At 48.6% G+C, this 13,449-nt stretch overlaps 1 protein-coding gene across 1 annotated transcript in view; it reads left to right on the top strand.

The window, feature by feature from the left end:
- SORCS3 (sortilin related VPS10 domain containing receptor 3) overlaps nt 1-13,449 on the top strand; it is an 866,891-nt gene that overhangs the window by 588,772 nt on the left and 264,670 nt on the right. The window contains exon 7 of the mRNA XM_075348233.1: nt 10,747-10,865. Coding sequence (XP_075204348.1) covers nt 10,747-10,865 — 119 coding nt within the window. The remainder of the gene's footprint in view (nt 1-10,746; nt 10,866-13,449) is intronic.

Genomic DNA, 13,449 nt, shown 5'->3' with positions numbered 1-13,449 from the left:
TCCTAAACCCTTTCTCCGATTTGGATGTGAAAACTCTCATATTGCAGCTGGGAGTGTGCACTTTCAGCCCATATTATATATAGAATTGTATTTCTGAACATGTTTTTGTAAACAGCTAAAATAACAAAACTTGTGTCACTGTCCAAATATTTCTGGCCCTGACTGTAAATGGTGTATCCTGTTATCTTCTGTATATAGAGGTGTTATCAGTCATTGTACAAGATGTAGAGGAGGTGAGCTTTGATATCACCTATTGTGAATGGTGGATTCTGTGCTATATAGAGGTGTTATCAGTCATTGCACAAGAGGAGAAGGTGAGCTGTGACATCACGTATTGTGAATGGTGGATAATTTTATCTCCTGTATATAGAGGTGTAATCAGTTATTGATAATGAACCTACTGAAATTTATTCCTGAAAGGACAAGACGTACGAGTCGAAGAAAGCCCCAGTGGTCGGTGTGAAAATTGCAAGATTACTAATTTTTGATATTTTAATGCAGCTAATACAGTCAGTATCAGTCACCCCTGTCCCTGTACACGGAGGCTCCGGAGATTGTGCCGCCGATGTCCTGCTCCAGATGTGATGACCTCGGGAGCCATCAGCTGCATTGGAGCCGTCACTTTCCATCAATGTCTGATGCATTCATTGCCTGGCTGCTTGTAATCAATACTCTCCGGTGACACCCGTTATTGTTGGGGGAGGGGGATCCGCGGGTGGATGGATCGGATGTGCGCACATCTGCACTGCAGTATCTTAGTGTAACGCTCTGCAATATTCCAGCTCCATAAACTTTCCTTTATGGTTCTCCAGACGTCGGCGCTTTCACATCTAGGATTGCTTTTAGTGCTGCAGTTATCCTTTGTCTTCGTGGTTGTAGAACAATTCATACGTTTCTTCCAGATTGGACCCTGGTTTATGATTAAACCTAACGCCTGAACGTCGATGTGACGAGGGACGGAGTGCAGGGGTTAACGGCGATGGATGCGTCACTGTGCGCTAAAATAGAAAACAGCGGAATTCTAGAACCGCAGGAAACGGCGGCTTCATCATGACCTAAACAATTGCAACCCTACTAGTTGCATTTAATAGCACTGATGTAGCAGAGCTGGATTTGCCATTTGAGTTTCTGCATAGATATGTATATTCCCCAGAGATGAGCAAATCAATTAGATACAAATCAAATTAGTGTGACATTTTTGTAACTCTCGGGGCTCTCTGAACAATTTGTGATCCAAATTCACATGGAAAAAAAAATGTTTGCCGTAATTTTGCACATGACATCAGACAGAAAAGCTCCCATGACCTCAGGTGCCACTGCACAGACTTTATACATAATGACATCACATGGTATAGAGCAGCCAATCAGAAGGAACTAACTGAGCCAGTGTAAAAGCTAAGGTCGGGAATGCAGCTGCTGCTTTAGGATGAATCTGGATAGTGAGAGGACGTCACAGCTCACAGTTTAGAGAAAGAGCTGGGGGAGGAAGAGAAAGAAATGAAGTGAAGATTATTATAGTAGTCCCTCACATTTGGTGTCCAGGTCACATATTATATCCCTATATACTGCAGCTCATCAGCTCATGAATAATACCTCTGCCACAAACATGAAGTTGACCTTTGAAGGACATCCACGCTAGAAGTGTCCAGTGGAACACAACAAAGGTCCTCAAACAATTTCCACTTTTTCCCTTGGTATAAGCAAAGTCTAATTGACATAGGAGATATAGGGTGACACTGCATATAAGAAATGCATGGAGGGCACTGAGAGTAAGGGGCACAGCTGGAGAGGGAGCAGGGGTAGAAGGTGATATACTTGGGTCTTATTACCTGATGGGGCCCAAAAGTCTGTGAGAGACAATTATATATATATATATATATATATATATATATATATATATATATATATATATATATATATATATATATATATTACAGTACAGACCAAAAGTTTGGACACACCTTCTCATTCAAAGAGTTTTCTTTATTTTCAGGACTTTGAAAATGAAAATTGTAGATTCACATTGAAGGCATCAAAACTATGAATTATCACATGTGGAATGAAATACTTAAAGTGTGAAACAAGTGAAAATATGTCTTATATTCTAGGCTCTTCACAGTAGCCCCCTTTTGCTTTGATTACTGCTTTGCACACTCTTGGCATTCTCTTGATGAGCTTCAAGATGTAGTCACCGGAAATGGTCTTCCAACAGTCTTGAAGGAGTTCCCAGAGATGCTTAGCACTTGTTGGCCCTTTTGCCTTCACTCTGCGGTCCAGCTCACCCCAAAGCATCTCGATTGGGTTCAGGTCTGGTGACTGTGGAGGCCAGGTCATCTGGCGTAGCACCCCATCACTCTCCTTCTTAGTCAAATAGCCCTTACACAGCCTGAAGGTGTGTTTGGGGTCAATGTCCTGTTGAAAAATAAATGATGGTCCAACTAAACGCAAACCGGATGAAATAGCACGCCGCTGCAAGATGCTGTGGCAGCCATGCTGGTTCTGTATGCCTTCAATTATGAATAAATCCCCAACAGTGTCACCAGCAAAGCCCCCCCACACCATCATACCTCCTCCTCCATGCTTCACGGTGGGAACCAGCCATGTAGAGTCCATCCGTTCACCTTTTCTACAAAGACACGGTGGTTGGATCCAAAGATTTCAAATTCGGACTCATCAGACCAAAGCACAGATTTCCACTGGTCTAATGTCCATTCCTTGTGTTCTTTACCCAAACAAGTCTCTTCTGCTTGTTGCCTGTCCTTAGCAGAGGTTTCCTAGCAGCTATTTTACCATGAAGGCTGCTGCACAAAGTCTCCTCTTAACAGTTGTTCTAGAGATGAGAAGGTGTGTCCAAACTTGGTCTGTACTGTATGGGTGTGTGTATATATATATATATATATATATATACATATATACATATATATATATATATATATATATATACATACAGTGCCTACAAGTAGTCTTCAACCCCCTGCAGATTTAGCAGGTTTGATAAGATGCAAATAAGTTAGAGCCTGCAAACTTCAAACAAGAGCAGGATTTATTAACAGATGCATAAATCTTACAAACCAACAAGTTATGTTGCTCAGTTAAATTTTAAGAAATTTTCAACATAAAAGTGTGGGTCAATTATTATTCAACCCCTAGGTTTAATATTTTGTGGAATAATCCTTGTTTGCAATTACAGCTAATAATCGTCTTTTATAAGCCCTGATCAGGCCGGCACAGGTCTCTGGAGTTATCTTGGCCCACTCCTCCATGCAGATCTTCTCCAAGTTATCTAGGTTCTTTGGGTGTCTCATGTGGACTTTAATCTTGAGCTCCTTCCACAAGTTTTCAATTGGGTTAAGGTCAGGAGACTGACTAGGCCACTGCAACACCTTGATTTTTTCCCTCTTGAACCAGGCCTTGGTTTTCTTGGCTGTGTGCTTTGGGTCGTTGTCTTGTTGGAAGATGAAATGACGACCCATCTTAAGATCCTTGATGGAGGAGCGGAGGTTTTTGGCCAAAATCTCCAGGTAGGCCGTGCTATCCATCTTCCCATGGATGCGGACCAGATGGCCAGGCCCCTTGGCTGAGAAACAGCCCCACAGCATGATGCTGCCACCACCATGCTTGACTGTAGGGATTGTATTCTTGGGGTCGTATGCAGTGCCATCCAGTCTCCAAACGTCACGTGTGTGGTTGGCACCAAAGATCTCGATCTTGGTCTCATCAGACCAGAGAGCCTTGAACCAGTCTGTCTCAGAGTCCTCCAAGTGATCATGAGCAAACTGTAGACGAGCCTTGACATGACGCTTTGAAAGTAAAGGTACGTTACGGGCTCGTCTGGAACGGAGACCATTGCGGTGGAGTACGTTACTTATGGTATTGACTGAAACCAATGTCCCCACTGCCATGAGATCTTCCTGGAGCTCCTTCCTTGTTGTCCTTGGGTTAGCCTTGACTCTTCGGGACAAGCCTGGCCTCGGCACGGGTGGAAACTTTCAAAGGCTGTCCAGGCCGTGGAAGGCTAACAGTAGTTCCATAAGCCTTCCACTTCCGGATGATGCTCCCAACAGTGGAGACAGGTAGGCCCAACTCCTTGGAAAGGGTTTTGTACCCCTTGCCAGCCTTGTGACCCTCCACGATCTTGTCTCTGATGGAATGCTCCTTTGTCTTTCCCATGTTGACCAAGTATGAGTGCTGTTCACAAGTTTGGGGAGGGTCTTAATTAGTCAGAAAAGGCTGGAAAAAGAGATAATTAATCCAAACATGTGAAGCTCATTGTTCTTTGTGCCTGAAATACTTCTTAATACTTTAGGGGAACCAAACAGAATTCTGGTGGATTGAGGGGTTGAATAATAAATGACCCTCTGAATAAACTTTTCACAATTTAACAAAAAAATAAAAAAAGAAATAACATTCTTTTTTGCTGCATTTCACACTTCCAGGCTGATCTACAGTCCAAATGTCACAATGCCAAGTTAATTCCGAATGTATACACCTGCTAAATCCACAGGGGGTTGAATACTACTTGTAGGCACTGCATATATATATATATAATATATATATATATATATATATATATATATATTTTTTTTTTTTTAAGGCACCCTCCCATTAGGGGAGGTGCCTGTGCAACACCTTTAGTTAGTCAGTGTCCTGTCTGTCTAGCTGGTTGCTAGGTCCCATTATCTGCTGTGTCAGTCACCTCTACCTGAGTCTGCCTACCCATACCTATCTGTCCCTGCCGTGGCCACCATACCTGTCCATACCTGCCTGCCTGTCTGCCTCAGACATACAGCGTTCACCTGCCCCTATACCAGACTCCATCACCTGTCCTAGGGGTCAGCTACAACAGTCCCGGTCACTGCCCTGGTAGTAGTACCTGGCGTCTGCCTCATGGTAGGCACTTAGTTAAGCCCCTCTCACTAGAAGGAAAGCCCCGGACCCCCTGTGGTCCAGTGGATCTACTAATCCCATTTGCTGCCCCTACACTGGCCACGCGTGTTACAATTCTGGTTCTAGGGGAAGTTATGATAATTCTACCTCATTGAATGTTACCACAAACAACTTTTCCATCTAGACCTGGAGCCCGTGAGGACCACGTGTGGCTGAAGAATCTGTGTGGGTTTCGCTCCTACGTACATCAGACTTTGCAGCATTTCACTTGTATTTGTACAAATTAAAATAAAAGCCACGTCCCGGTGTTTTCTGCCTGCGGCTCTTTACTGATATTGTCCATATGAGGCCAATTATTTGCGTTGCAGACGCTGGTGAGTTATTATAATCTTTAATGCATCCGGACACTTCGCCGTTATTGTCCCCGTGTGATTAGTTTGCTGTTCTGTTGCTTTGTGTTGTCTGGAATCAGGAGGAGCGAGGAGCTAAAAGAAGAATAAAGAAAATGCACCTCCAGATTGTTGTATGAGGCTGCTCAATTTGTTCTTGATCCCCAAAAAAATCAGCGGGGCGGATATTTTCCAAAACGTTCCAGAATAGTTTTGTCACATTGGCTGTCATAGTGTCATGGGTGTGCCCCGCTCTGGGGAGACCTCTGGCGAGTCTGGGACCAGACGGTCACAACTCCTTATTGTTCGCAGATTTACAGCTTGTATTTGAGTGTATCTACTTTCTTTCAGCGCTGTAGAGGTTAAGGACTCTTTCCTATCTGGCTGTTCTTTGTAGCCTTAATCTCAGGTACAGCTCTTTTGTAATCACTCCCTTCCACTATAAAATGTCCCATGTGTTACTATCTGATGCCGGTTATAGATTCTCATTCTTATGCTGTCCACTTTGGAAGGAACCTGTCTCTGGAAGAAGCTGAGGCGTCATGACTATTGCAGCTGTGGTGTTTAGCTGCATTGGAGGAGCTTGGATTGTTTTCCTTTTTGTGTCTATTTTCCTTCTGTCTGTGTCCCTTACCTTGTGTTCTGTTATAATACAATAATTAATGCAGTGGTGAGACTAGTGTTCTCACCAGCCTTCTCTCTAGCCAAGGTTAGTCAGGGGAAGTGAGGGCCTAGGCAAGTGATGGCAATGGGGGAAGGACCCGTATAGGGACAATTGGTGTAGCAAAGGCGTCTTTGCAGAGACGCCGACTTACCACCCCAGCTGGGTCCTGGCTGTCCACGTGTGCTGCTGCTTCCTTTCCCTCCCGGGGCTTGTGCACGCAGCCCAGGTTTGCCGCACATGTACTTAGAGCTCGCCCATCGGCCCTCCTCTTAAAGGGCCAGCGCACTATTTCTCAGAAATGCACTTTGTATTTAAGGCACCCTCCTATTAGGGGAGGTGCCTGTGCAATGTTCCCAGACCTGTCTGTCTAGCTAGTTGTCAGGTCTCGTTACCCCTGTGTCAGTCACCTGTACCAGAGTCTGCCTTCTCATACCCGTCTGTCCCTGCTGTGCCCACCATACTTGTCTGTACCCGCCTGTCCAGCCTGCCTCACTCATCCTGCCTATACCAGAGTCCATCTCCTGTACTGGGGGTCAATTGCCACAGTCCCAGTCACTGCGCTGGGATTGGTACCTGGAGTCCGCCTCACGGTGGGCACTTAGTTAAGCCCCTCCAACTAAAAAGTAAGCCCGGGTCACCCCTGTGGTCCAGTGGGTCCACTAACCCCTCTCGCTGCCCCTACACCGGCCGCCAGCGTTACATTTGGGAACAAAGGGTATAAATTCGGGTCAGTTGCAGGAGGCGTCCCCTCTCCCTATCGCCAGGACCTTCCTCCTGTACATTCCCATTGTTACACTTGTGCTGCGCTGCACGCTGAGCGTCTGTACACTCTGGTGGGACACATAAAGGGTCGTATGCACTTGCACATGGAGGACGTTATGGTCCTGTGTTATGGCGCCCCAGGTCCTCACTGTGAGATTGCAGCCAGTCACTGACTAATTGATGGTTTGCTTTGCATTAATGCATCTGATATAAAAAAAAGCAACATTAAAAACATCATTATTGAAACTTTCATCCGCAAATCTCCAATGTAACACACTAAAATAAATCCTTTTTTTTTCCACTGAGCCACCACAAGACTTAAATGCTAACCACTGAGCCACAATGCTGCCCACACTACACCCGAGCCGCCTGATCCTGCGGTCACACTTCTATCGGCCTCATATTTCTTCATAATGTACATTTTTGCTCCTAAGCCAGAATTATTGCAAAGCTGTAAAAGAGTCTGACCGCAGCATCCGACTACACAGGAGGGCTTTGTAGTCTGTTACCTCGGAGACACAAAGGAGCTGCGTACATAAAACGGTAGAATATTTTTCTTTTTTTAAAGTCTATTTCCGAAGATTATTTTTTTCATTTTGGATGTATCTGAGAAATAAAAAATAAAATGCAATATTTGGATACAAATATTACAGAGGTCATGGTAGATGGCAGAGGCGCGGACTAAAAAGGGGCCAGTATTGACAGGCGGAGGGGCAGCTCTGGAATCAATCAGTTGAGTTATGCGGCTCTTGCTATTTTTTTTTTTCCGTTTTCTCCGTTTGTCGAAACTTTTTACTACTTTGAAAAACTCTTTTAGCAGGTCCCCTAATTATCACGTGCCAAGTATTGTATAGCTGTCTCCAAAGTGTCAAAGGGGCCCATGGATCCCAATAAGATCCAATGCTTGGGTGCTACTGTTAACCTCAAAAGTACATGGAGAGGAAGGAACCAGAAGATACAGGGGACAAGAATTGTAAATTTTATGAAGGGCAGAAGGGTCTAGATTAGATCAGGGCAGTGAGGTGATAGGCTAGTCTAAAGAAATGCGTTTTTAGGGCCTGCGTGAAGGTGTGGATGTTGGGAATTAATCGGATTGCTCTTGGTAGTGTGTTCCAGAGAACTGGCGCAGCTCGTGAGAAATCTTGATGACGGGAGTGGGAGGTTCGAATTATGGAGGATGTCAGTCTTAGGTCATTAGCAGAACGGAGGGCATGGGTGGGGTGATAGAGATGAGGGAGGAGATGTAGGGGGCTGCAGAACTGTGGAGAGGACGGGTGGGGCGATAGACAGAGATGAGAAGGAGATGGAGGGAGTGCAGAACTGTGGAGAAGACGGGAGGTGATAGACATAGATGAAGGAGGAGATATAGGGTGGTGCAGAACTGTGGAGAGGACGGGAGGTGATAGACATAGATGAAGGAGGAGATGTAGGGCGGTGCAGAACCATGGAGAGGACGGGTAGGTGATAGAAAGAGATGAAGGAGGAGATTTAGGGCGCTGCAGAAGTGTGGAGAGGACGGGTAGGGTGATAGACAGAGATGAGGGAGGAGATGTAGGGCGGTGCAGAACTGTGGAGAGGACGGGAGGTGATAGACATAGATGAGGGAGGAGATGTAGGGCGGTGCAGAACTGTGGAGAGGACGGGTAGGGTGATAGAGATGAAGGAGGAGATGTAGGGTGGTGCAGAACTGTGGAGAGGACGGGTAGGGTGATAGAGATGAGGGAGGAGATGTAGGGTGGTGCAGAACTGTGGAGAGGACGGGTAGGGTGATAGAGATGAGGGAGGAGATGTAGGGCGGTGCAGAACATTGGAGCACTTTGGAGGTAAGAGTGATATGTTTATATTGGATTCTGTAGCTGCTGGGTAACCAGTGGGTAACCAGTGCAATGACTGGCACAGAGCGGAGGCATCAGTGAAGCGGATGGAGAGGAAATGATCCTGGCTGCGGCATTCAGGATGGACTAGAGAGGGGAGAGTTTAGTAACAGGGAGCCCAATTAGTAAAGAGTTACAATAATCCAGGCGAAAACAAATAAGAGCGACAGGAAGAGTTTTTGCAGTCAACGGTAAGAAAAGGTCGAGTTCTAGAGATGTTTTTGATGTGGAGGCGACATGAGCGAGCGAGGGAACGAATGTGGGGAGCCAAGGAGAGATCGGAGTGAAATATAACCCCAAGACAGCGGGCGTGCTGCTGGGGCGTAGTGGTAGAGCCACACAAGACAGCGGGCGTGCTGCTGGGGCGTAGTGGTAGAGCCACACAAGACAGCGGGCGTGCTGCTGGGGCGTAGTGGTAGAGCCACACAAGACAGCGGGCGTGCTGCTGGGGTGTAGTGGTAGAGCCACACAAGACAGCGGGCGTGCTGCTGGGGTGTAGTGGTAGAGCCACACAAGACAGCGGGCGTGCTGCTGGGGCGTAGTGGTAGAGCCACACAAGACAGCGGGCGTGCTGCTGGGGTGTAGTGGTAGAGCCACACAAGACAGCGGGCGTGCTGCTGGGGCGTAGTGGTAGAGCCACACAAGACAGCGGGCGTGCTGCTGGGGCGTAGTGGTAGAGCCACACAAGACAGCGGGCGTGCTGCTGGGGTGTAGTGGTAGAGCCACACAAGACAGCGGGCGTGCTGCTGGGGTGTAGTGGTAGAGCCACACAAGACAGCGGGCGTGCTGCTGGGGTGTAGTGGTAGAGCCACACAAGACGGCGGGCGTGCTGCTGGGGTGTAGTGGTAGAGCCACACAAGACGGCGGGCGTGCTGCTGGGGTGTAGTGGTAGAGCCACACAAGACAGCGGGCGTGCTGCTGGGGCGTAGTGGTGGAGCCACACAAGACGGCGGGCGTGCTGCTGGGGAGTAATGGTAGAGCCACACAAGACGGCGGGCGTGCTGCTGGGCGTAGTGGTAGAGCCACACAAGACAGCGGGCGTGCTGCTGGGCGTAGTGGTAGAGCCACACACGGAAAGGGTAATATTGGGTTTGGGAAGGTTGGGAGAGGGAGGAAATATCCGAAATTCAGTTACTGACAAGTTGAGTTTTAGACACAGGGAAGTGATGATGTTGGAGACAGCGGAGACTGAGCAGAGGCGAGAGAAGACCAGGTCCAGCGCATTCCCACCTTCATGTGTAGGAGAGTTAGTTAGTTGTGAAAGGCCAAGAGAGGAGGTTAGAGATCAAAGATGAGCGGCAGCTGGAGAGGGGATCATCAATAGGGATGTTAAAGTCCCCCATGATAAGAGTGGGGAGGTCACAGGCTAGGAAGTATGGAAGCCAGGTGGCGAATGTCTGACCGCGACCACAATGAATGTTCTTGGCCATTATATTGACCATATATATGTCAGGGGTGTGTCACGGGTGACAGTCATGTGGTTTCTGGTCATAGAAGGTCACAGCTTTTGGCTGTGCAGAATGCTCCTTGACTTTCTATTGTTCCTGCTATCAGTAGTCATCGATATTGGTAGCTTTCCTGCTGGATTTTCATCTTTCCCCTTTTGGACCCAGCAGGAGCTCGCCTTCCACCCAGCTGCTGATCATCCGCATTATCTTGGTGCTTAAATATTCCTTCCTTTCTTGGACTGGTTCTGGTGATATTATTCAGTTAATTCAGGCCTTGGTTGCAAGCAGGTGGCTTGTACTCCTCTGTGATATCATTGATGAAAACTTTGCTGAACTTCTTCCTGAGTCATCTAATGATAAGTAGTTCATGCTTTCTCCCCATGTGTCCTCCTTGTGTCTTCTCCAGTGTTTAGTGGGGTTGACGAAGAGCTCATCCCATCCGGTTCCTATTTAGGGTCCAGCACTAGGGATACCTTAGATAAGGTATCTGACTTGACGCATAGGCGTGGAACCTATCTAGGATGGTGAGGGACCCCAAGGACCAGCAGTATGCTTGGAAAGGGGTCACCATCTTCCCTTTCCCTAGGCACAGGGTTTCCCTTCCCTTTCGCTTGGTACCAAGCGTGACGATATGCTGCACAATAAGGCACAACCTCAGAACTGTCCGCATTTTTGGGGACCATGAGACCTAATCCATTGTTTTTTTTCTCCTTTTTTGGCAGACGCTCATTACATAACCTGCAGAATCCAAGAATGTGCGGAGACGACGAGGAGCGGCCCCTTCTCCCGCTTCATTGATACCAATTCCTTGGTGGTGCAGGATGAATACGTCTTCATTCAGGTAAGAGCAGAACCCGGGACATCACTAAATCATCCATTATAAAGTGATCTCTCCAAACCTTAAACACTCCCCGTCCCCTGCAAGACGTCTGTAGTCACCGGAGCGGAACGTTTTCTGAGTATTAATGTTTCTTCATCTTCGTCAGTACGGCAGTAAGAAGGGACACGGCGGAGAGGGAAGACGAGGGGTTACTGAGGAGGAAAAACGCTTTATACAGCTGTGCTGGATGAAATCACTGCTTTCATTCCTTAGAAAAGCTTCAGCAGGAAGGTCTCCTCCGCGCCATGCAGCCCCCTCCATCTGCAGGGAGGTCTCCTCCGCGCCATGCAGCCCCCTCCATCTGCAGGAAGGTCTCCTCCGCGCCATGCAGCCCCCTCCATCCGCAGGGAGGTCTCCTCTGCACCACGCAGCCCCTCCATCCACAGGGAGGTGTCCTCCGCACCACACAGCCCCCTCCATCTGCAGGGAGGTCTCCTTCGCACCACGCAGCCCCCTCCATCTGCAGGGAGGTCTCCTCCACACCACGCAGCCTCCTCCATCTGCAGGAAGGTGTCCTCCGCGCCATGCAGCCCCCTCCATCTGCAGGAAGGTCTCCTCTGCGCCATGCAGCCCCCTCCATCTGCAGGGAGGTCTCCTCCACACCACGCAGCCCCCTCCATCTGCAGGGAGGTCTCCTCCACACCACACAGCCCCCTCCATCTGCAGGGAGGTCTCCTTCGCACCACGCAGCCCCCTCCATCTGCAGGGAGGTCTCCTCCACACCACACAGCCTCCTCCATCTGCAGGGAGGTCTCCTCCACACCACACAGCCCCCTCCATCTGCAGGAAGGTCTCCTCCACACCACGCAGCCCCCTCCATCTGCAGGGAGGTCTCCTCCACACCACACAGCCCCCTCCATCTGCAGGGAGGTCTCCTCCACACCACACAGCCCCCTCCATCTGCAGGGAGGTCTCCTCCACACCACACAGCCCCCTCCATCTGCAGGGAGGTCTCCTCCACACCACACAGCCCCCTCCATCTGCAGGGAGGTCTCCTCCACACCACACAGCCCCCTCCATCTGCAGGAAGGTCTCCTCCACACCACACAGCCCCCTCCATCTGCAGGAAGGTCTCCTCCACACCACGCAGCCCCCTCCATCTGCAGGAAGGTCTCCTCCACACCACACAGCCCCCTCCATCTGCAGGGAGGTCTCCTCCACACCACACAGCCCCCTCCATCTGTAAACACGGCCATTTACAGACAGCAACGTTCTCCTGCTTCATTTTCTTTGTGTTTTCCCATTGTTGGATACGGGTTTTGCAGGTGGGTTACGAATTCAAGTGTGTTGTATTTGGATATTGGATATTCGTTATTGATTTCAATGGACTAAATGGGTGGTAAATTTTTGATGTTGAATCAGGTTTTGCATATGGATGTTGGATATGTTCAGTGCAGGGTAGGAGCGGTAAATCTGGGTGTCGAATATGGGCATTTTGGGATACTGTATATGAGTTGGGGATATGTTGTTGTATTTGGTATTGGATGTAGGTTTTGGGGATTGGTCTTGGAAATGGTTTTTGTGTTCAGGTGAGAGACGTTGTGGTGTCCGCTTTTGTTGTTTTTATAAAGTCAGGATCACTAATGTCAGCTGAGTCTAGAGCGGTCACAGCTCTATGGAAATTCTTTTGAGCCATGACTTTCACTAGTTACGAGTACCATCCACCTGTGCATGGTAGTGCCCGCTCATCACTAGTTACCAGTACTGAGCACCTGAGCATGGCAGTGCCCGCTCATCACTAGTTACCAGTACTGAGCACCTGAGCATGGCAGTGCCCGCTCATCACTAGTTACCAGTACTGAGCACCTGAGCATGGCAATGCCCGCTCATCACTAGTTACGAGTACCGTCCACCTGTGCATGGTAGTGCCCGCTCATCACTAGCTATGAGTACTGAGCACCTGTGCATGGTAGTGCCCGCTCATCACTAGTTACCAGTACTGAGCACCTGAGCATGGTAGTGCCCGCTCATCACTAGTTACCAGTACAGAGCACCTGAGCATGGTAGTGCCCGCTCATCACTAGTTACCAGTACTGAGCACCTGAGCATGGTAGTGCCCGCTCATCACTAGTTACCAGTACTGAGCACCCGAGCATGGTAGTGCCCGCTCATCACTAGTTACCAGTACTGAGCACCTGAGCATGGTAGTGCCCGCTCATCACTAGTTACCAGTACTGAGCACCTGAGCATGGTAGTGCCCGCTCATCACTAGTTACCAGTACTGAGCACCCGAGCATGGTAGTGCCCGCTCATCACTAGTTACCAGTACTGAGCACCTGAGCATGGTAGTGCTCGCTCATCACTAGTTACCAGTACTGAGCACCTGAGCATGGTAGTGCCCGCTCATCACTAGTTACCAGTACTGAGCACCCGAGCATGGTAGTGCCCGCTCATCACTAGTTACCAGTACTGAGCACCTGAGCATGGTAGTGCTCGCTCATCACTAGTTACCAGTACTGAGCACCTGAGCATGGTAGTGCCCGCTCATCACTAGTTACCAGTACTGAGCACCTGAGCATGGTAGTGCTCGCTCATCACTAGTTAC

Source organism: Anomaloglossus baeobatrachus, chromosome 5 (genome assembly GCF_048569485.1).
Source record: "Anomaloglossus baeobatrachus isolate aAnoBae1 chromosome 5, aAnoBae1.hap1, whole genome shotgun sequence".
Classification (NCBI taxonomy): domain Eukaryota; kingdom Metazoa; phylum Chordata; class Amphibia; order Anura; family Aromobatidae; genus Anomaloglossus; species Anomaloglossus baeobatrachus.
Note: the sequence above shows the minus strand (reverse complement) of the source record. Positions and strands in the feature narration are given on the sequence as shown.